The sequence below is a fragment of the Mustela lutreola genome, chromosome 5, assembly GCF_030435805.1.
Source record: "Mustela lutreola isolate mMusLut2 chromosome 5, mMusLut2.pri, whole genome shotgun sequence".
In the NCBI taxonomy this organism is placed as follows: Eukaryota; Metazoa; Chordata; class Mammalia; order Carnivora; family Mustelidae; genus Mustela; species Mustela lutreola.
The window spans coordinates 9,470,089-9,494,603 of NC_081294.1; the positions used below are offsets into that span (position 1 = coordinate 9,470,089).

At 42.4% G+C, this 24,515-nt stretch overlaps 1 protein-coding gene across 3 annotated transcripts in view; it reads right to left on the reverse strand.

Annotated features, from left to right (window-relative positions):
* The window catches only part of CTNND2 (catenin delta 2), a 907,536-nt gene extending 884,520 nt beyond the window's left edge, over window positions 1-23,016 (reverse strand). For 2 of the 3 annotated variants that reach the window (XM_059173665.1, XM_059173663.1), the window contains exon 1: window positions 22,647-23,016. In XM_059173665.1, the coding sequence (XP_059029648.1) occupies window positions 22,647-22,683 (37 nt within the window). In that variant the 5' untranslated portion in view covers window positions 22,684-23,016. Of the gene's footprint in view, window positions 1-22,449; window positions 22,597-22,646 lie in introns of those variants that run through there. The other variant, XM_059173667.1, reaches the window with a different exon arrangement.
* Between the last annotated feature and the right edge of the window lie 1,499 nt (window positions 23,017-24,515).

Genomic DNA, 24,515 nt, shown 5'->3' on the forward strand with positions numbered 1-24,515 from the left:
GCACCTTCCTGACTCTGCCCAGCATCCCGGCTTGCCCCGCCGGCAGTGTTCCCAGCATCTGTAAGCGCAGGCTTCCAGCTGAGTTCAGCCACTGGGAGGCCCTGCCAAGAGGCTGGCTGGAAGGAAGGAGGGAAGAGACGGAATATCGTGCTTCCTTCCTCTCGCCTCCAGCAGCCTCTCTGACAGCGGCTGCATTCCCTCCCATGGCTTGACGTCCGGCTGGCTGGTCCTCCATCCCCCTGGGAATTCCAGGCCCTGGACCCTCATGGCACTGTCTTCTCCCATCTCTCAAGGCCACTGCTTCTCAATCTCGGAACTACTGACCTTTTGGGGCCAGGTGGTTCTTTGTTACGTGGGCTGTCCTGCCCTCATGAAATGTTCAGCAGCATCCCCGGCCCCCATCTACTAGATGCGCGAGCACCTCCCACCCAGCCATGACAACTGAAATGACTCCAAAGATTGCTAAGTGTCTCCTGCTGGGGAAGAGGGATGGCAGGGTCCCTGGTTGAACACGACGGACCTAGGCTGATGGGACTCACGCTCCTTGAGGCTCAGTCTCTAGGTTACTTCCCTGCCTCCTTATTTGACTTCTCGACTTTTCTCTCAGCTATGTACCCATTCTCCTATATCAAATCCCCTCCGTCGTATATACGTACGTGGTGTGTGACTGATAAAACAAACTCCTAGCACGGAAGCATACTGAGGAATGACTATAGTATGCATTTTTATAATAGCTGGCTTGTATCTGCTTTCTTTCACTTTGCTCGTTGCCTTTTTTCTCCTAATTTCTTAAGATGAACCCTTAGCTCATTAATTATCAATTATTCTTCTTTTCTAATATGTGCATTAAATGCACATACCACACTAGGCTACACTCTTTGAATGTGCTATTTGCTGTTTTAATTGACATTCAGTTACATTTTCCAAAATGTATTATTATGTCTAAAAGTCAACATTTGAAAATAATTTTGAATTATCTTTATAAATCAAGCATATAGGACATAAACCATATTTAATTTGTAAAAGAAGCAGATATCAAAAGATACAGTAATAGATTTTAAACTGTATCACCAATATTCAAATATGTTTGTAGATCATCTCCAATGTTTAAAGTGTCTATTATTAAGCAGCTTTTATTTCATATTGCTGCCTAATCCGCAGCTGGAAAATAAAAGGTTTGGGAAGAAAAATCCTCACTTTCAATAAAAATAATTATGATCTTCTTCATCATTATTATCATCATATTCTCTTGAGAGTATCACTGATCTTTAAGACAAAGACATTAGACAATCAAATGAGAAGGACTAATGCTTTTTTTGCATTTGAGAAAAGGTGCTATAGGAAAAGGCAAGAAAAATACAATTTCAAATTACAAACATCAAATTAGAATAAAATGACATATAAATCCACTTAATAACTAAAAATATGGAAGCGCCAAAGAGCAGCGTGTAAACTTCTGCATCTTTCCATGTGGTGGAATCACATAAATGAGTCTTGCGTATAAGAAACGAAATACTGGGGGCGCCTGGGTGGCTCAGTGGGTTAAAGCCTCTGCCTTTGGCTCTGGTCATGATCCCAGGGTCCTGCGATCGAGCCCCGCATAGGGCTCTCTGCTCAACGGGGAGCCTGCTTCCCCCTCTCTCTCTGCCTGCCTCTCTGCCTACTTGTGATCTCTCTCTGTCAAATAAATAAATAAAATCTTTAAAAAAAAAAAAAAAAGAAAGAAAATCATCTTCTACCCAAGCTTTCTTCTTTTAAAACTGCCTTATAGACCAGCTTAATGTTACTTTACACACACACAGAGGCACACAAAAAGGAACAGAAATTTTGGAAAAAGAGACACTCAAAAATGCAATTACATTTTTTCTGAATTGTTTTTCATTTACTTGAAAAGCTACATCAATGTGTATTAATAAACATAGTATAACCGTTATTAAAAAACTGTTATTATAAATATTATCGATTTTCCTCAGTTCTCTTCCCTAAAGGGGAAGAGAACTTCTCTTCTCTGCCTTCTGTGTTCTCTCTCCACACCACTATGTGTATTTCTTGTAAAAGGCTGCTCGTTTATCCCAGGATGAGCTCCCCAGAGAAAAGGTGGGGTCCAAGCAGGGCAGGATTGATTGCCATCCGAGAAACAGAAGGAATTTGTACTTCTGTTCACCTCGCATCGCCAGGGTAGAGCGATGCTTCGAGAAGACAGAAGCAGCACATGTTTGGCAGTGTTCCACCACCCAGATCTCAAATAGTACAATTCCACCAGGAACCTCCTCCTACGCTTGTAACCCTGCAAAAGGGGCGAGAACTTATTTGCAGAACCCTGAGCTGAAGTCTGCAGTCCGAAAACCACTGACCGGGGCATGCGGTGTCTACATCTTTCCCAAATTATTATTCCATTAGAGCCTGGCAGTCTGCTCCAAGGAAGCCGCCGCCGGGCCCTGGGCCTCCCTCCGAGCTCCTCAAACGTCCTCGGACCCCAGCAGAGATCACCAGCCCGCGGGGGCCGGAGCCAGGGCGTGCAGCGCGCCCTTCTGCAAGGTGTGAGCAGAGACGGGCCCCCGGGGAGCTTCGCCACGAGCCTGGAGGTTTCAAATTAATAACGTTTCTCGGTCTTGTCTCCGCAATGACACGGGAAGCTTCTCCCAGGGCTCTTCAAGGGCTCCTCCCTCTTCGACGGCCTCGGCCAGCTGCAGCCAGCCGAGCCGCCCGCGGTCTCCATGGAGACGGAGCCGCCCGCCCGGAGGGGCGCGCCAGACGGAAGCCGAGGGAGGGGTGGACCCTGACCGCCCCACGGCCGACTCCTGGGGTCCTCCCGACCGACAGGCGCGCCGGCAAGGACAGGGGGGCCCGGGCAAGGACAGGGCGGCAGTACACAACAGAAAACAACCGGAGATGAGAGAAGAGAGACATTGAAAACGGGCCAGTGTCCCCGCTGTTCCCACCAAAATGAAATGTAAAAATCAGGTCTGCAAGTTTATTTTTAAGAAGAACTATATATACATACATTTGCATAGACATATATATGTGCGTGTGCATATGTATGTATATATAGGAAGAGTTTGATCTGCCTTCTCTTAACATGTGGGAATAGCATTTCCAGAAACGTTCATTTTCATGGAGATATTGAAAAACAGCAAGGCCACTTTGGAGTATGCTACGATTTCATCTAAGCGCATTATCATAATATTTATTCCCGATCATGACTCATGCCCTATTCTGGGCCATTAATGAGACTTTGACATTTCTTTTTCTTTCTTTTATACAAATTGTTCAGTTTTGATTTTATGGACCAGAATTCCGAAGCAAAATTCGTTTTCCCAATAGAAACTGTAGGCTCATGAGTAACTCCTAAAATTAAAGTATTTCTAAGCTGTCCAACCCTCCTTCAAAGACCCCAATATCCTTTTTCCATGCTGTATGGAGGGCTGCTCACCAGTATCCCAGTTCTCCCTGTCCTCGGGCATATGGTAGGCGAGCTTCCCTCAGCAGCGAAACTTGAGCACAGCCACACCACTCCCTCTGGCTGATAATAGGGGGCTGAGTGATAGGTGACTCAATTTTCCACTCCTGTCTCCCTACCTCTGTGGTCATGGAAGAACCCACTAAGATGATGATCCCGGATCCCGGAGTGCCTCGGATCATCCAAGCCCCCACTCTCACCTTTCACCAACCCAAGCTGAAGATGTACCAACTTTTACTCTTTTTAAACAGCAGCAGCTGAAATTTGGCTGCTGTCTGTTAAAGCAGCATAACTGAGTTTATCCTGATGAATACACAATCTCCTTACTCAATCATAAAATTTTTAATACATTATGCTCATTTGTATGATACACCCAGAGGATTAGGACAGATTCTTTCTTCAAGGTCAATGTCCGACAAGTTAACAGATGATTACTATAAAAGACAAAATATGAAATCGTCCGTTATGAATGAAAAGCCAAAAGTTCTAAAGAGTTCACTCGGGTGAATGGCTTAGCACAAGAAAATGGATTTAAGACAGTGACACTGAAGGGTGCATGGATGGATGATGGCTCAGTCAGTGAAGTGAAGTGTCCAACTCTTGATTTCTGCTCAGGTCATGATCTCAGGGTCATGAGATCCAGCCCCATGTCGGGCTCTGCACTGAGCATGGAGCCTCCTTGGGATTCTTCTTCTCCCTCTCTCTCTGCCCCACCCCCCAACTCCTGCATGCACTCTCTCTTGCTTGCTCTCTCTCTTAAAAAAACAAACAACAAAAAAAAATATAACGATGTTGAAGAATTAGTAAACCCAAAAGAAGGTCTTCTATCACAAGAAAAGTGTTGGGAGTCCGAAACATATATTAAAAGCTCAAGAACATTGATAATTATTATTTTCAATATTATTAAAGCAAGAGAACTGCAGGTCTTGTCATGCCCAACAGATTGCACACAGGTAGGTCCAGCTGAATTTGAACTGCAGGAAAACAACAAGTGTTTTTTAGCATAAGTGTGTCCCACGCAATATCTAAGACATACTTATTATGAAAACAAAACAAAACTATTGATTACCAGCAATTCGTATTTTACTAGCCATCCTGTATTTTCACTTGGTAAATCAGGCAACTCTAACGCTAGGTACAAAGGTACATCCTGAGGATTGTGTAGGTTGTGTAAGAGGACCAGGGACAAGGCCTTAAAGTTATCAGTAAGACAATTCATAAAATGAATATTTGTTACATTTGTTTCTGGTTTTGTAAATGGAAGGAAGCAAAGATTCCCTGTTAAAATATTTTCATTTGTTAAAGTATTTTCAAAACAAATGACAATGCCCTTAGCGCCTATAAAAGCCATAAACTAAACAAAATACATTAAGGAAGAAATTTTGCAAATTTTTTATTACCTATAGCTTATAACTGTAAGCCATTATTGAATAAAAAGGGTTTTAATGGTTTTTTTTTTTTTTTTTTTTGGTAATTTTGAGACATTCTCTCCCTTCCTTCACCTTAACCATAAATCCACAACATTGGTGATAAAAAATATTTTTGTGCTGATTTGCTATTTAATAGTTAATAAATCAATTTGAATTAACAATTTCAAGATATTAGGATATCATCCAAGCCTATTAAAAGAAAACAGATCATCCTTTCCTTTACTGAAGTCTTTGAGCAGGCATTTAAAAAATGTACAGTGTTAAAAGTCAGATTTGAAAAACAACCATTATGTTTTAGGATCATTTTAGGTTTACAGAAAATTGCAGAAATGGTAGGGAGAATCCCACATCCTATTTCCCCTATTATGAACATCTTACATTAGCATATCTGTTACAACTAATGAGCCAGTGTTGATACATTATTATTAACTAAAGCCCATACTTTATTCAGATTTACTTAATTTTTCCCTAATGTCCTTTCACTATTCCAGGATCCCATCCAGGACACCATACCAAATTTGTTCTTAACGTCTCCTTGGGCTCCTCTTGGCTCTGACCAGGTCTCAAATTTTCCCCGTTTTTGATGACCTTGAAAGTTCTAAGGAATACTGAGCTACATATTTTGTACAACATCCCTCATGTGGGATTTGCCTGATATTTTTCATGTGATTAGACTGGAACTATCAGATCTGGGGAAGAAGTCACAAAAGACAATCGCCATTTTCAAACCATCACATCACAGGTATCAGATGGATTTTTTTAATTGACAATTTTTATAAACTGCTTACTTATAGTCTTAGAAACTAAATTGTATTTTAATGCCCTCAATTCAGTATTACCAGCATATCCAGTTTGAAGAAAACATTTGGACAAGACTCAGGAGCTTCAATTATATAAATCAATGACATTTTCATATGAATTCTAGCATAACTTAGAATGATCATGTCACATTTTAAAGTTCAAGAACAAAATAATCATTGAAACTTACAAAAGAGTCTCATGAAAATATTAGAACATTAATTTTTGTTTTCCTTTAAATCAATCAATCAATCCTATATAGCTTTAAAAAAACACAAAATTATAAGCTTAGAGCTAAGCTAAACAAAACAACAAAAACAAGAACAACAAAAAACCCAGAGGAGATTGAATCAATGATGAAGATAACAGTAACTGTCTATGGCAGAAAGTGACAGACTGCATCCCACTCCCTAGGGCCAAACACACCAGCTGACAGTTCTGTAAGTTTCTCAGGGATTTAAGTTAATTCTTTCTAGCCCTGCCAACTTTAATCCAATCAGCGGTTTCCCCCATGACCCAAGAGTTGGCACATCTCCCTGAGTACTTGAAAACACAAGAGAATTTGAATCTCTTATTTGTTATTAACCTACTAAATGGTGAATGGCAGAAGGAAAAAGTATACATGTTACTTTGCAATTATTAATTAGCACCTCGATTTAATGAGATTAATGATTGGGTTTCAACTGCCATTTTTGTAGGTCAACAGAAGTTGCACGTCCGCAATTTCACATGGTTCTCAAGGATACAGCCATGTAGGCCTGGACTTCCCAGAATGACTCATAAACGAAAACCTTCTCAAGGCATGTACTGCCCTTGGGACACAAGCAGGTGAAGGTACCACTTCTCTCCTTGAATAAGATTCAAAACCAAGAGCTGAAATTATTAGCATGCTGAATGTCAACAGCCAAACATGTGAGAAGGAGATGGAATGCCTCTTCCACTGAGCTCCTGAGGAGACCAGCATCTGAACATGCACCCAGATGACACCTTTTGGTTACACACTGCCAAATTTCTCCCCAAGACTAAATTATGTCAATTACTTTCAGATGATTTATGAACCAATTCAAAAGCTAAAGGAGCAGACAGATGCAGCCAATACAATAAGAAATAATTTAATCCATATTTTTGCTTAAATGGGTAACAACAATATAAAATAAACAAAATAGTCCTGTTAGTTAAGAGAAATCTCCTCTATCTAATGATACTAGTTTAATAACTTTAAGCTAATTTTCTATTGGAGGCTTTATATTTTTCAAAGACATAATTTAACTAAAGACATAGCTAATTTAAATTAAAAGAGGATTTCATGATAGCAGAGTCCAAATGTGAGATATAAAATTTAGAAAAGCAAAAACTTATTTTTCTGTTAATGTTAACTCCAAGTTACAGGCATTTCCCATATGAGATGAAATAAAAGTAAGTATGCAATCATGAAAAAAATCACTCTTGAAGTCACATAAATTGGCTTCTGATATTTTAATATGTTCATGACACATTAACATATATTCTTTATTAAGTCACAGAATTTCTAACATAGATCATTCAAGGGCTTATGCTAAGAGTACCATTTAGATAATGTTGTCATAATTTTAAAATAATTTACTTTTCTTTCAGTTGACAATGTTCCAAATCCTAGAATGTATCTTCAATTTAAATATAACAGGGAATATAAGATAAATTCACCTTGAGAAAATAAATCTACTTCTGATAATCCTGTGACCACTTTTCCCATTTTTGCCTACGTTCATCAATACTTTCTCTTAAGATAATGTCTTAACAAATGAGTATCCTAAAAGTTCTCCTCTAAATCCATCATTTCCTTGTGTTTCCTATTCTCTGCTTTCTCTAAGATGATGAATATTATTCAAGGAAAAAGTAAACTTTATACGTCTATTCTTTTGTTCTAGAAGTAAGTTTAATGTCCTCGTGCAACAGAATTCCTGGCATATTTATATTCCGTTTACTAGGAGATAATCTGCCTTTGAGAAACAGCCTGCTACACTTGAGAATGCCAGGAAATCACATGACAGCGGACCTGGTAGGTGAAAGCATTATATTAGATCCGCACATGGAAACGCATCAGCTCTTCCTAACTAGTCATCACTTTGGTCTCTGTCACTCGTTCAGTGATAGATGATCTCTCTTCTATCTTGTCTTCCTGTTTTAACATATATCTGTGATATGATTCAATGATTACTGCATATTAAAAATTTATCGTACATAAGATATCTATTTGAAGCCAGGGAGGCATTAATCCTGGTCAGTTCCTACTTTTACCACATCAGTATAAGATGAATTTCAAAGTCTTTTTAATGACCAACCTTCAAAGAGGTTGCATGCTAATGGGGAAAGACAGGAAAATGAACTTGCAAACTGATAAGTAAATGAGAAAATTTCCAATTCTCTTACACGTTGAGAAGAAAATAAAACAGGGTATGTATCAGGTGAGAAACCTGAGGGAGGATGAGCTTTAGCGAGATGTCCAGGAGAGACAGAGAGACAGCCACCGTGGCTGCCACAGAACAAACCAATGGGAGAGGAAGTAGGTCAGGTAAGACAGGAAGGAGTTGAACTTTGATCTGTGTGTGCCATTGCCAGGGTTCGAAGCAAAGGCAAGATACAAGTGGACACAGAGGGAACTCTCCAGCTGTTGTGGAGATGAACTTCATCTATTTTTCTAAAATATTTTATTTATTTATTTGAGAGAGTGAGATGGCGAGAGAGAGCACAAGAGGGGGTGGGGAAAGGGAGAAGCCTCAGGGCTCGACCCTAGGACCCTGGGATCACGACCTGAGCTGAAGACAGCCACCCAACGGAATAAGCCACCCAGGTGCCCGTGGTGAAGAACCTCAAAGAAGCACAGGAAAGGCTGGCCAGCCAGGAGTCCGCCACAGAAATCTTGGTGAGGGGGGTGAGGGCTGGGATCCGCATTTTCAAGAGTGAAGGTTATAAGAAGTGACAGGTTCAACAAAGGTGAGGAACAGCCATGTAATTTTTAAAAAATATTATTCAAAAAAGACATTTGGAATACTGTATGCTAATCCATATGGAAATTTGTACCCAGGTATTCTGTCTAGCGTACTGTTCCGTGTGTCACATTCTATAATTTATAAATCAAAGAAAAACACTTAAAGTGAACTAAAAAAAAATCTTTAAAATGCCTTAAATAATGACTCAGATCATCAGTTGGTGATTCCCATTCCCTCAAAGTTCTACTGCAATATCCAACACCTCAAACCCGCCACCCCAAATCTGGGCCTTCCTGGGTATAGGGACCTTGCTGGCTTTATCCTGTGGTCGCCGGTATGGGTGGCAAGTTTGCGTCCCCACAAAATGCGTATGTTGAAGCCCTACTCTTTTAATGGGATGATATTTGGAGCTGGGGATTGGGAGGCGATTAGGGTTAGATCAGGTCATGAGATGAGGTCCTCCTGAAGGGAATAGAGATCGTAAGAGAAGAGGAAGAGAGAACGAGACACGGACCAAAAAATGCCATGTAAGGACACCGAAAGACAGGGGTCATCTACAAGCCAGGAAGAGAGCTCTCCCAGGAACCCTGTTCAGTGCGCAGCAAACAAGACTGCCCCCTGCAGGGTTTTCACGTAGCCAAGTCCTTCCACCGTCGCAGCAGACAAGCCATTGGACATTTTCCCTAACTTCGGTGACTGAGGGGAACACGGCACCTTCTTACGTTTGGATTTAGGTAACATTTATGGCCACTGCGCATGGCCCCCTGTCCTCTACTCAGGGCTACGGAGCAGCCCAGAGACCCGCTGCCCAAATGTTCTACCATCTTCTCCTGGGGCGGCACAAGCAGCTTCACAAATTCTGACATGACGATAGCTCTCTAATTCCGTGCACGTCCACACGTCACAACACCTGAACGCTCACGCTGCATCTGTACTTTTTAGCTTAACGCGTGCAGGCAGGCAGCTTAGCGTCTTAACAGGCCGATGGCCAAGTTTCCCCACACGCCACCGGTACCGACGCCAAGTGCTGGGCGCCCCCCGCGTGCACCAGGATGACCCGCCTGGCCACACTGTCCTGCCTCCTAACGGACGTCCAAGCAGTCCAACCAGTGACCCCCAACTTCAGAGACACGTGAGCGGCAAACGCAGGGGTGACATGGCTCTGCCGACAGGAAAACCAGGAAGTGGAAACTCTGGAATGACTCCGACAGTATACAGGCAGCTCTTGACTGTAAACCACGGGCACACGTATTCAAAACTAATCAGGTTCACCCAAGAGGAAAGAGAAGGATCCCTCACAGACCACAAAGCGCTTTGCTCTAAAAAGTAAGAGGAAGAAAAAGCAAGGGCATCAAACAGTGGGAGAAGCTGAAAATAACTCTGAGGTCAAAAGCATCTTCTTCGGGTCAGAGCTAAATAAAAAAATAGATAAATAAAATTTTAAAGAAAAAAAAAAAAACCCTCTAGCCACCAAATCCTGAATCCCCACATCTCAACTAGCTCCCGTGACGAGTAACGGGCAAGGAACAACATGTATATTTCAACTCAGATGACTACCACCTAAGGAGCCTCTGAGAACAAGCAAAAATGACACAACCTACTACTGGTTCTAAAATCTGTTCCATTGTTTTCAAAATTCTCAGCCATACTTTCAAAAGATAAAATGTGGGGAAGAACTTGTAATGACTAACGTGCTATGAAGCTCAAAGGACTAGCTTTGCTTCTTTTCCTCCCACACCCCGTTCAGCTCAAGATAGCACCTCAGGTCAGGCTGTCACCCTGCTCTCCCCCCCCCCCCGCACCTCCCCCCGCACCCCCCACAGCTCTCTCACCTGCCATTCTGGAGGTCGAACCACTGGGAGAAAACGCATATTCGGAGGAGTCACCAGGAAGCCACATAAACGCGTAGTATTCCACCGTGAAAATGTAAAGTCTTTATGTGCAGTACTGGAAGCTCTTGAGTCTTAGTTGCAATTACAGAATACATTTTAACAGGGTTGGCACACTTGTGGGGGAAGGATTTTGCAGAAATGACAGGAAATAAGGGGGCGTGGCAACCTGAGCTTGAAACTCAGGTTTGAGCAGGACTGGAGAAAATGGCTCGACCACCCAAAGGGGGGCAGATCATCTGGCCCTGGAGGAACCTGCCATTTGCTACTCTTTAAAACATATTTGCGGGGCGCCTGGGTGGCTCAGTGGGTTAGAGCCTCTGCTTTCAGCTCAGGTCATGATCTCAGGTCCTGGGATCGAACTCCGCATCGGGCTCTCTGCTTGGCAGGGAGCCTGCTTCCTCCTCTCTCTCTCTGCCTGCGTCTCTCTGTCAAATAAATAAATAAGATCTTTAAAAAAAAAAAAAAAATTTAAAACATATTTGCTTCTTCAGAATTTATACTCAGCCCAGTCTGTCCACAGATGGATTCCTCCATGCCCGGTTGGCCAGCCCATCAAAAACTCCAGTGGCCAAAACTAGTTTAAGCTTCCTGCTCCTTCTCACTGCTTAAAATCTCCACACTTCTTGTCAGGGGTTACTAACCGCTTACCCCTCTATCAGAAGTTACCAGAACCAGATGTCTCCACCATCTGTATTTGTGGATGAAGGAGGGATGTCACCTAAGACCAAGTTTCCCCAAGGGTCAGTTTCCTCTTCCCCCAAATCCTCTTACACTCTGTTTCGTTCGGGGGTTCACAAGTACAAGCTATGAGCACCCCAGGAATTTCCAACTGCTACCCCAAGAAACAAAGAATCACTACAATTCATCACGCAACCTGCATGACTAAAATAATTTAATAATTAAAATAATTAAAAAGCTAAATTAAGAGAGAGAGAGAGATCTGTGTCTGCAGTTACTACAGGCACAAGCAAAACCATCATTAGCCTCTCAGCCTGAGTCCCTAAAACTTTACTCCTCACTGAGCAACACACTCACTGATGGGTTACCAAGTTCCCTTCGGCACTTCCTTCAAAAGTTCGGAGAACGGGGAACAAATTAAGGCTTTTTTCATAACTTTACACATGATTTCTTCCTATTGGCAGCCTACAGTTAGAGTGATAAGAATTCTCTGAAATCTTGTTCAAAGTATTTAAGGAAATATGCTCAAAAAATGGAAGCCAGCTACAGTTCACACTTCTAAAACTGTTCTGATAAAGCCTTCCAGGCGCCAGACTCGGCAGCCCACCAGGAGAAAAAATAATATTCTGGGGACATTTCTACAGACTTCAATCTCTGAGGAACAATAGGGCTTCATTTTTACTACTCTTTTAAGCAGCACATATCTGTGCAAAAAAAGAAAAAAAAATAAGAGAGAACATTTTTGGAGCCAATTTGGTATGACACAATTTTTGAAGTGGTATAAGGCAATAGCAGGAATTACTTCCAGGGATGGATAAAAGAGAAATCCTCCTCTAAGGGATACCCGTTGGCATGGAATGTAGCCGTATCTTCGCAACCATTAGGGGATTAAGCATTTCATAACCACATAATGGAGGTCAGAGATTTAGTTTTACAGACAAGAAAATCTTTTGACTCCAGCCTATTAAAAAAAAAAAAAAAAAAAAACAAACCCAAAAACAAAAAAAGCCCTGATTTTGAGACACAACACAAATTTCAGGGAATCTACTTCATACGTAAATGTTTGTTATGCTGATGCTTCCCAAAGCCCTTCTGCATTTGTGATTGTCATATCACATCCACAAAAATACTGTAAGTGTTGGCTGACCTTAAGGGGCAAATGATAAAATAGGTCCAGGTATAAGGTCACAAGAGAAAACAACTGATTCCATAATCTGGATCCCAGAATTCAGAATCCTAAGTCAGCATTCCCTCCAGAATGCCACAGTGGCCCAGTACCCAAAATGCACCAAAAGCAACTAAACAAACCCTTGTTTATGAACAGTTTTGACAATGAAAACAAGATTGGAGGGGCGCCTGGGTGGCTCAGTAGGTTAAGCCTCTGCCTTTGGCTCAGGTCATGATCTCAGGGTCCTGGGATTGAGTCCCGCATCGGGTTCTCTGCTCAGTAGGGAACCTGCTTCCCTCTCTCTCTCAGCTGGCCTCTCTGCCTACTTGTGACCTCTCTCTGTCAAATAAATAAAATCTTAAAAAAAAAAAAAGAAAGAAAGAAAAGAAAAGAAAACAAGACTGAATGTATGGTCCATCATGATTCATGGAGTAATCACTATACACCAATTAATATCCTAGGATTTGAGGATCAATGATAAAAAGACAGATGACCAGTCTGGAGTTGGGCAGAAAGACGCATGGTCCTATGTGACCAGAGAGAAAGGAACATGATGTACTTAGGGGGCACACATAGGATATGATATAGAAATATACATATAGGGAAACCTGTGTGGCCCATTCAGTTAACCATCTGCCTCTTGATTTCAGCTCAGGCCATGATCTCAGTGTCCTGGGATCAAAGCTCCGCATGGGGCTCTGTGCTCAGCGGGGAGTCTGCTTCAGAACTCTCTCTTCTCCCACTGCCCCCTGCTCACTCTCTCCTTTCCCTCTCTAAAATAAATACTCTTCTTAAGAAAAGATATGTATGTATGTGTGTGTGTGTGTGTGTGTGTGTATATCTGTGGGATCTGTGAAATAGAAAATCACATATTTGCCTAAGAAGGACATCCTAACTTACTCTTCCCAAAGGCTGAAACACCCTTGGGCGCGGCCACCTGGAGGACGGTCATAGCACACACAGCTTCCACCCATGAGCCCCAGGGTAGGGCAAAGAGCTGGCCTGTCACGTTTAGGTCCCTGAGCCCATACAGGCATGTAATTATGCTTCATGTGGAGGAAGCAAAGGCCAGAATTAGGGAAAAAGATAAGTCATCTTTATTGTTTAACAGTAGAAATAGTTAATAAGGTATTTGAGATTCACAAATATACTAAGTTCTTTGTTGTATAGTTGAGGTCCACGTCTCTTTTTTTAGTAAGATTTTTTCTTACTTATTTTAGAGAGAAAGAGCATGTGTGTGTGCCGTGGGGGAGGGGAAGAGGTGGAGGGAGAGGCAGAGACTTTCAAGGACTCAGTGCTAAGCACTGAGCCTGACACAGGGCTCGATCTCGCAACCTTGAGATCATGACCTGGGCTGAAACCAAAAGTCAGAGGCATAACTGACTGAGACCCCAGGCACCCAAAGATCCACAGTATCTTAACCTGCCTTCAGAACAACCTGAAAACACAGGAGTTATCTCCCCATTATCAATATTGACACTTAATAGTAACTTACCCACTTGCTTAAAAAAAAAATAGACAAGATATGGACTCAGTCAAGTCAGGACATGACTATTAAATACTCCCTCCACCATTTGCTCCATTGCCGTATTCACTACTGGTGCACACAAAGTCAGGGAGCAAGCAAATGTTCCCTTAAAGAGGACCCCTCTTCCCCCAGGAAAAAGGAACACATTTAACTATAAGCTTCAGAATTATGTTTTTAAAATAAGAATAAAATGAGGAATAAACTGATAAAACATGGCAAAGGGTAATACAACTACCTTAGACAAATAATATAAATCAGTAAGAAATGAGGCAAAAATGAATTGAGAAATATGCAGAAGATACAAAAAGATAATTTACAAAGAATTACGAGAGTATCATAAAATTATATAAGATTTAACCTCAGCCATATTCATAGAGAAGAAAATTAAATCACAGGAAAAGACAATTTTCCCCCTAACTGGAATGTGTTGCCTGGGTTTTGTCTTTTTTTTTTTTTAAATTATAATACCCAGTTGTTGAAATCACGGGGAAACTGGCACACTCCTCTCTCGCTGAAGGAAATGTAAATTATATAACCTTTCTGCAGGACAAATTGACAACATATATCAACAGCCTTGATAACATCCATGTGTATGAAGTAACCTACCGAAAATAGCCTGATGAAAACTATTTTGCTTTAATCACAGCATCATATATCCCACCAAAAAATGAAAATGCCACCAATCTCCCAAAATAGAAAGTTATTTAAGTAAATGATGTTAAGTAAAGGTATGGAAAACAGACACTAAAAATGAATGCAAATTATATGAAAAAAGCCACTTTACATGTTAAACAGTAACAAAACAGAATATGAGGAATCTTCTGAATTTAAAAATGTATATGGATTAGCATTTCTACTAAAAAATAGAGTCATTTCTGTGACTTGAGATCATGCATGAACTTTAGCTTCCTTTCATCACTCCTGTATTTTCAAATTTCTAATGATCGTGCATTACTTGTGAAAACAAAAAAAGAATAAAACATTATTCAAAAAAGAGAAAATATTTCACTAATACACTGCACAATTCTCAGGAAGACACCAACTTGCTAAACCAACTCAGTACATCTCTTAATTTAAAAACAGAGAAAATCAAGTTGTAGCACTGAACAGGATATATGTAATGTACACTCAAAGGATATATGTCGTTAATTTCAGCCAGGCATTCAGATAATTAATGAAATTCTTCCCAAAGCAGAAATATAATATTCTTTCCAAAATGTAAAGGCATGCTTTTTTTTTTCCTGTGTAATGGTGTAACACATAACAACAATTGTGTTTTTGATGGACAGATAATAAACAAAGAGCAAAACACTTAAACTTTGTCATTAGCACTATGTTATTGTGTTTGTATGGGTGTGTCTATGGGTATGTGTGCTGGGTATCATATTCAGTACAATTTTCTGCTTACCCTTCTTCACCTCCAGTATCATGAACACTTCCCAATCTCTTGGAAGAGATAACCCCTAACTGTGTAATGTCCCTTTGGATAGAGGTGTCTTACTCTATTTATGCACCTATGGTGGCACTGAACATTATTACTCTTCTGCAACCCAACTCAATCCAAAGAGTTTGATACATACACTACAAGCCCCAAGCTCCCTGCGCCACCTTTCTCGACCTGGGTAAACATGACATGAATTCTACTGTTTCTCAAACTTTTCAGATGATGCCCATTTTACCATTCTGCTTTTCTGGAGCTCTGCTCTGCCTCCTTATCCAGCGACCCAAAAAAACAAAAACCAAATAAAAATTTAAAAACCACAACAGAGTCAGCACCAGAGAGGACCGTGTTAGAGACAAGAGACTGGATTTTGGTTTTCTTAGATTTGGGAGACTTGGTTTGCTGCCAAAGAAGTTGCTCTTCCTGGAAATTAAATTATTGCATTTCTGAAAGTAAAGACTGCTAGGTTACTCTAATGTTTGAGAGTCCAAACAAAATATTTGAGAGAGAAGAATAAAATTTATTTTAAGAAGTGAGCTTTTTTTAAGGTTGAGTAGTCATGCTCGGAGTCAAATAATATACCACATTCACTTAAAAATTCACTTTTTTCTTCTTTCCTGATGGTGTCCATTTTTGCTTCTATTAAAAGTTTAAACATTAAATACCAACCAAACTCTCATTATCTACACTGGGACGCTGTAGATAATAGCTCGCATGAATCGTTACTTATATATGGTTTGGGAAGTCAGATTATGACACTGTCCCTTTTATGCCCAATTCTCACCACTTACAAGGCCATCCAATTACTGACAAAGTCTAACGTGAAGAGTAGGGAGGGAACACGGAGAATGAATTATTTTAAAGTGGGCAATACATAAATCAGTTGACTTTCATGGACCATACTCTCTATAAATCAATCAGACATTAGACACTCTCCTGATAATTCCTGATATAGTGTCAAAATACCATAAAATATTTAAGGAGTTCAACTTCTAAGCAAAATATGTGGAAGCTATTATATCCAGAATTCTACAACCAGAATTCTTTATAAACCATGTCATCAGTGAGGAACATTTCTTGCCTACTTCTGATATTTTTCCAGGTAAAGGGAACTTAATTCATGTGACACTCTGGCCTCTCTCCAACCCTTCACTTTCTCTGTTTCTGAAAAATAAAGGAAGCATCTTGGCTAGTTCCTTCCTTCCTCCCTCTAGAGATCTTCCTGCCTGCAGAGAGGCAAGGCTAGACTCTAGGGCTCAGAGACAGCTCTGTCCCTGTGGGGAGAGAGGATGGGAGAAGGCCAAGGTCCTGGGTTGTCACCTGGCCTCACACCCAGCTACATCTAATCAAAACTGATCATTTCACCCTTAGTGGCTACTCCTTTACTTCTTTTTCTTTCAAAATACCAACTTTTTTCAGAAACCGTACTGGGTTTGCTACTTACTGGGTTTCCTAAGGAAACCCCAAATCCACATTTTGGCACATTTTATAATTTAACATAAATGTATGCCTTTTTGGTGATTTATGTTGTTGCACATTTAAAAGAAAAAAGATTACAATAAGCATTGTAAGATTACTTGAAACCTCCAAACCAAAAGAATAAGCTATATAAAACATGTATACAAAATGCATTTCCAATATACCTACTGTACCAACTTTTGAAAGACAGTTATGATCATCACAGCTACTAAGCCAAAAAAAAAAAAAAAAATGTTATTAAGAAAACTCTAGCCCTTACCTACGCAGGATAAATGTATTAGCTAATTTCAATAATAGAATTAAATTATACCTATTCTTCATCATCTAATGCTACAAATTAAGCATCCCACTCAGTAATACGTTATCATGTGAAAGATGTAGAAATTTTGACACTTATATTTATTTAACCAAACATAATTGGCTCACCACTTACTTTGAGCCAAAAACCAGAAAGGTCTTTTATTATAACACATATTTTACTCTGGTAACTTATAATTGGCACTTCCCACAACAACACATAAATTTGAATATAAATAACCATATTTATTGTCAAAATGTTTTTCTGGCTTAAGATAAATTAGTCTCTTGTTACATAGGTCACATTTTGTAACAAATTCTAAGATACATCCAAATGTTATTTTTGTAAGAATTATGTTGCTAAAGATCATGCTTCTCCTTTGTAGGAGCTGGGCATGTTCAAACCCAGAGAAGCTGGCACTTTACTGAAAGTACTCAGAGGGAGGTAACAAGTGAAAATTATCATGTGTTGTCCAAAAGGTACCAGTGCACATACTTTTATTTCAAAAGTTTATTTTAATAGGGGGAGTGGATCTTCTCTTTAAGGTTTCTTTCTTTTTTGTTACAATGATATTATGATGGGATTTGTTCCCCGTTCCCAACAGAGCACATATTTAAAATGTGATCTCATAGAAAGAGAGGTCATGTTTCTTCAACTCTCTATGACATTGCTTGTACGAATCTTGTAGAAAATTTTCTATTAATCGGGTGAATGATATAACACTAACAGAGAACATCAAGGTTTCATAATTTCTGATGCTTTGATTAGAATCTTTTTCTTTTTTTTTTAAGATTTTATTTATTTATTTGAGAGAGAGAGTATAGAAAGAGAGAGAGCGCACAAGCTGGGGGAGAGGCAGAGGGAGAGGGAGAAGCAGACTCCCCAATGAGTAGGGAGCCCAAAGCAGAGCTCCATCCCAAGAACCTGGGATGACCTGAGCCGAAGGCAGATGCTTCACCGACTGAGCCACCCAGGTGCCCCTAGAATCTTTTTTTTTTTAATAATGGTGGTGGGAGATATAGTTGGCTTTTCTTTTAGCTTAACTAATATATATTTTAAAGTGTAAAGGACTGGTATGCTGTAGACCAGAAAACTCAATATAGTTTATACAAACCTACATAATAAAATAATATTACAATAAGAATAGGGAAAGAATATATCCATTTAATAGCTTTTGTTAGAGAGGGTGGAGACCTGTATAACATTTAGTAATACACAAATGAAGTATAAGTATCTTTCTTAATAAACAGATATATATCTCCTGTGTTTGCATAAATGTTTATAATTTACAAGTCACTTATGCTTTTATTTACTTTATCCTGAGATCAATCTCTTCAGATATTCTGTCCTTTCCTTTTGTACCCATTTTACAGCTTAAAAAAAAAAAAAAAAAACTGAGCTTAAGTCTAAGTATAACGTAAATGGTCAACACAGCTAAAAACAGACACAGTTGGGATCCACCCAAAGCCAGAGCTCGCTCCACACATCGATCTGCACCTATGCAAAGCAGAATCCCAAGTAACATTGCACTATAATATAAACAAGTCTCATTATTTTAGATATGTATTTTATATATAATATAGAGTTTATACATTATACAAACACACACACACACATATAAATAATCTTTGTAGGTCGAAGCTCAACTTCTTCCTCTAGAAATATATTTCTGACATGAAATGACAATTAATGGATTTATAAGTTCCAATAGATGTAATTCATCTTGCAAATAACTTCTCAGGAACCTCACCAAGGGATACACATGAACATGTGTCTAAGATGAAACGCTTCTAGAAAGTACTGTTTGCAATTTGTCAAAAACTAATTGATATAGAGTATAACTTCAATATCCTAATATAGCTAAGACATTTCCTACAAATCAATTAACTGTGATATGGAACTTGAGATCATACTTAATAGCTATATGATCAAAAGATAAACAATTGGAAGTGTCATCACTACACATTTTTGTTATGAGTCTTAACATTTTTAATGGACTAAAAAGCACAGTACGATAAAATATTTCAGTGAGTTTCCTGTGTCAGAGGCACTGTTTGTGAACATAATTAGATTCATGAAACCCAACCAGGCAACGTATTAATCAGTGGGTTAGACTGGCAGACAATGTGATAGAAGCTATTTATCTATGACACATTTAATATTTTACATTAATACAAAAAGCTGTGGCTTTGGCATATAATCAGATAAACCTGAAGCCAGCAACAAGTATCGTGAACTGTTCCCACTCAAATTAACTTTTCACCACATCCACATAATACTTATCACAAAGCCATCGAAGTCCTGAGAACACCTTTGGAATATGGATGATGAAAACCATCATGGATGCCAACAAAGAAGTTGGCTTGAAAAGGTATTTCTAACCTGTGAATCAGCCATTAAAGACCCCTTGTACCACACCTTCTGTGACAATACTGGACTTAAGAATATCTGCCTGAGTTCTCTTGGTATTCACGCTCTGAATGGTCATTCAGAAGGAACTCATTCTCTGAATTCCATGGTCCAGTTGAAATACTTGCAACTTTGTGGCATCTTCTAAAGATAAAAATATTTAAAAAAAAAAAAAAAAAAAAACCTTTCAGGAAGAGCATACTAGCATCACTAATTCCCCACCACAGAAGTAAAAATGTTTCCACAAAGAAACAATCATAAATGACTGTCCAAACCTTCTGCGGATAGTCATGAGAAAAAGAAGAAGGAAAAAAAAAATTTGGCAGTTCGCAATGCAACAGTTTCCACTTTAGTCCAACAGGTTTGTTACAACCAGATACACTGGTCCACAGAAAGTATAGCTGACTTCACGGACAAATTGCAAAAAATGATTTTAAATGTAGCTTTACTGTTTTTGTACATAAGGAAAACCTGATCAAATTACAGAACTCACCAACAACCCCACCTAAATGTATACCATATCAAAGAGAATTTGATAAAGCACCACGGGAAGTAACAAGTTCTATAATATTTTCAGGAGAGCCCTGCATATTCAACTGTATGTCAAAACTAATGTTATATTTGAGAATACGATTAACTTCATTTTTAAGTTTAAAGATCATTATGAAAGTGACATTATCCTTAGAAATTTTTAAACAAAACTATAAATTGCTGTTTCCTACTAATTTCATTGGAACTGCATTTTCTTCCCAATGAACCATTTCCCTGGGAGAAAGTCTTGGCTTGCATTCTACTGCGGAAGATGTGGAGTTGATGGAAATATTGTAATTTGACAGTGCATGACTTTTATTACAAACAATGAAAACATTAGTGACATCTATAATGATTAGGTTGTACAACTACACAAACATTCACCAAATTAAATAACTCCTTTCCGCGAGACTATGACAATTTTATTAGAGCAACAACCTCATGTGCTTACTACAATTGCCATTCAATCAGGTAGTATCACTTTCAATCCACAATATACCATAAAACTCACATACACAACACATGTAGCTTTCTCCATGCTCTTCGGCGGTTCTCTGCACACAAACCTAAGCACGGAACAACATCTACTAGTCCTTTAAGAGTCATGTTTAAAAGTGAACAGCAGACTGAAAAAGGAAAAAAAAAAAAAAAAAGAAAGAAAGAAAAGGAGCGTCTCCCTCACTTTGTGCTTCTTTTTGAAAGAAATTTTATATTAAAACAAAGCAGCGAGCACAACAATATGTTCAAAGGGGAGTTTTTCTAGATGTGGATAAGGTGGAACTAACACAGTAGGACACTCAGAGCTAAGCACACCGTTCAGCCGGCTCCAGCCCTATGCAGCTTGCCAGTCCTTCCTGCAAGGCTGAGACTTGCTAGTTGTATAATTACAGGCCTTCCCAATTTCACCATCTAACTCGGAATACAAGCGTCTTCATTCAAGTCCTGAGATCCTGTGCCCCACAGAGCAGTACGGATGCCACTTGACATTTTCCCCTGAAACATTAAACATGGATTCTGTGTGTGGCAAAGAATTTAAGGTGGTTTAAAGCATCCAGTCCCTATTTGAGAATGCCTGCTCACTCTCCCAGAATGAGCCCCCTAAATCACGCATAGGTTCATCCCTGTAATTCCACATGAGTCATATCAAACACTTCTCCCTGGGATTTTAGAAGTGGTGCAGCTTGAAAGCCTTTGAGGCCCGTAGGTGAATTACTAACTGCAAAGGAGACGGACTGGGCTACCACCGGACTCGGAGCTAGAGGGAAAGATGCACAATGAGAGAACTCTTCGTACTTTGACCACCTCCCTATTTTCATGGAAGTCGGTGCAGAAAATTGCAAGCATCTTAAATATTGGTCACATAGTTCCGAAAAGTGAAAATCTATGCATGTCGGGCCCGGCAGCAGGCTTATAACATATCCCTTTTCTACACCAACGTATTTGCTTGATAACATTAGGCATGCATGTTAACAACACCTTTCAGGGCCCAAACAAATCAGATCAGTTCAACCAAAGCACACAAGGGGAACAAAACATCTTGGACCCACAACCTGCCCCTCTTTTCTGCACATCACACACCCTTCACTTCCCCTCCATTTACATCTCAACACAACTTTAGGCATTTTGGAAGTAGCTGTTCTTTGTTGGAAACACACACATAGACACACACACACATACACACACACACCCCCAAATCCCTAAGACTGTTTTCCTACCACAGGACCAAGGAGGCTGCACCACCTCTCCAGTGACTTAATTCCGAACGTAGTGGCTCGAACCAGCTGAGCAGCAATCGATGAAAACACATTACACACCAGAATAAGAGGAAGGTCGGCGAAAAAGAAAAACAGCTTTGCTTTCAGCCATTAATTACCGATCACCCAAATATCGCATCGCAATCTCCCACACACATGCACAAGCGTTCCAAACCTGGGTTTCAGGCGGCGCTTTCCAGAGCCTCGCTATCTATTGTCAGGACGCAGAAGCCCCCGAAACCTGTGAATCGAGCTGAAAAGGCTTCCTCTGAAACCGCTAAATATAGACCAAAGGGGCTCTGGGTCTGGCAAGCAGCGGGAGACCGAAGAAACGGCCATGGACGCATATGACTAAGTATTTCCATTTTGTTCTAGCCAAACATCGTAATGACATTGAACATAAGGGCAAAAGACTAGAGGGAAGTCCTCCCCACCCCCACCCCGTCTTCCCGGTATATTAGGGACGTCATGAAGGCAACGGGTATGTTCTTGAAGGTGGCGGGGAGCAGTATTGTTGGTGTTGCCCTATATACGCCTCCGCCGGGGGAGAGGGGTGGCAGGGAGGGGGAGCACGCCACAAGCCACTTGCTAACCGCTCCGAGAAAGGCACTAACCCCGGTCCCCATTCCAAGCAGAGCTGTCTTCCGAGAGGGGACAGGGCGCGATCGCAGTCCTCCCCCGGCTGGCAGGAGCGCGCGGCGGCCGCCAGCCGGCCGGGAGCAGAGGACCAACCCCCAGCGGCGGCGGCGAGGAGGAGGAGGGCGAGGAGGAGGATGCGCCTGGCCCCGGCAGCCGAGCGAAAGCAACTCACCCAACGGCGCGGCGCCCGACTGCTTCCTGGAGAACATGCACCCGCCACCGGCGACAGCTCCTCAGTCCGGGAAAAGGCGTGCGCGCCGCCGCCCGGCTTCAGGGCAAGGTCCTGACCTTGCCCAACTGCAGCATCTTCCGCTTTTGTTGTCTGAGCGCGGCCGCGGGACGGGCGATCCTGGCGGGGAGCAGGGGCGAGCGCCGCGGGGGAGAGGCGGCTCCCGACGCGAGTGCGCGGCGCCCGGCCCGGCGGCCCCTCCGAGCGCGGCGAGCGCAGCGCCCCCTGCCCGGCTCCGCGGGCTCCGCGGGCTGCACGGGCTCCGGGCTCCGGGCTCCTCCAGGCTCCTCGGGGCTCCGGGCGCCGCCGCCGCCGCCGCTCCCCGCGCCCGCCGCTCCGCTCGGCCGGCTGCCGCCGCGGGCGCGAGCCTGGGGCCGCCGCGGCGCCCGGCGCCGAGCGCTCCCGTGCTGCGCCCCGCGCGTGGCCCGCGCCACCTGTGCCGCCGCCGCCGCCGCCGCCGCCGAGGGCGAGGCTCCTCCCGCGGCGCGCGGCAGCCTCAGCCTCCACCTATGCCTCGGCGGCCGGCTCGGGCGCCCGGCTAGTGAGGCAGCGTCCGCCCCGCCGCCCAAACCTGCCCTGGGTGCCGAGCATGCCCAGTGCCGCCGCGACCGCGCGGCGCTTCGCCGTGCGCATTCCACTTCTCCTGGTTTTCGCGGCAGCAGCGGCAGCAGCAGCAGGGGAGAGGGGAGGAGGCCGCGGGCTGGGAGAGGGCCGAGCATCCTCGCGGACGCACCGCCTGGCCTCGACATGGCTGGATGCTCGCCACCCGCAGAAAGCTGGAAGGGACCCGGGGAAGGCCTGGAACCCCGGGGAGGGAGGGGGCCGGTGCGAGGAGCTGACCGTTTACTGTGTGGGGCAGATGTCAGCCTGCAAACAAAGGGGCAAGGGTGGCGGGGCTTCTAGAACAGCCTGGGGGTGCGTTGGGGGAGGTAGGGGGCAGGCTGAGCGTGCATACCCCTGGGTGGAGGTGAGCGTTCTGAAATCCTGCAGTTCTAGAGCAGGGAGGGCAGGACACCCGTCGGCGCCCTTCCCCACCAGCGCCGGCCCAGTTTTGGTCACCTCCAGCACTTAGATGAGGCATGTTTTCGCAGATGGACAGACTTTCTTCTTAAACAAGATCCCTCTGGTTTTGAATCTGGAATGTGCAATGTGCGTCAACTTACTGCGCGAAGGACCTTTGTCCGCTCTGGCACTAGAGTAGATGGCCACGACAAGTTCAACTCCTCTCGCGCCCCATCTTGTGTCTTCCTACTTCTGCACCTCCTCTTCCTCCTCGTCCCCCTTTCCCAGGCTACAATGGAAACCTGCACCTGTTCCTTTTGCACAGTTTTCCTATAGACCCTGCATTGCTCTCTCCACTTTCAGACTGGTTTCCTGATCACCGCAGGGCTTGACAAGCTCATTGACCATTGAGACTTCTCTTCGCCTCTCTTGCTGTGAAATAAAGCAAGCAGAATCACCGTGATGAACGGTGAAAGAATTGCTAGAAAACAAGACCCATGTCAAGTGCCAAGGAAGTCCTCTGGGCCTTCACCCGTGTCCCTGTTTCAGAAATCACGACAGGGCTCTCCCCTACTGCCTTCGGAAGACTTGGGCGGGGGAGGGCAACCTTCCCCGGGGGGGGGGGGGGGCTCTTCCTACTAATTATTAAGCCCCAGCTCACTACCCCTGACCCTGTAGATCCCAGAAGGTCTGAGATTGCGATCTCCACTCCAGCCGCCCCAGAACTGGTCCCGGAGACACAGATAAGCAGGAAAGAATACAGGGAATTGTAATCAGAGGGATTTGGGGACTTATTATTGTCCCTAACAA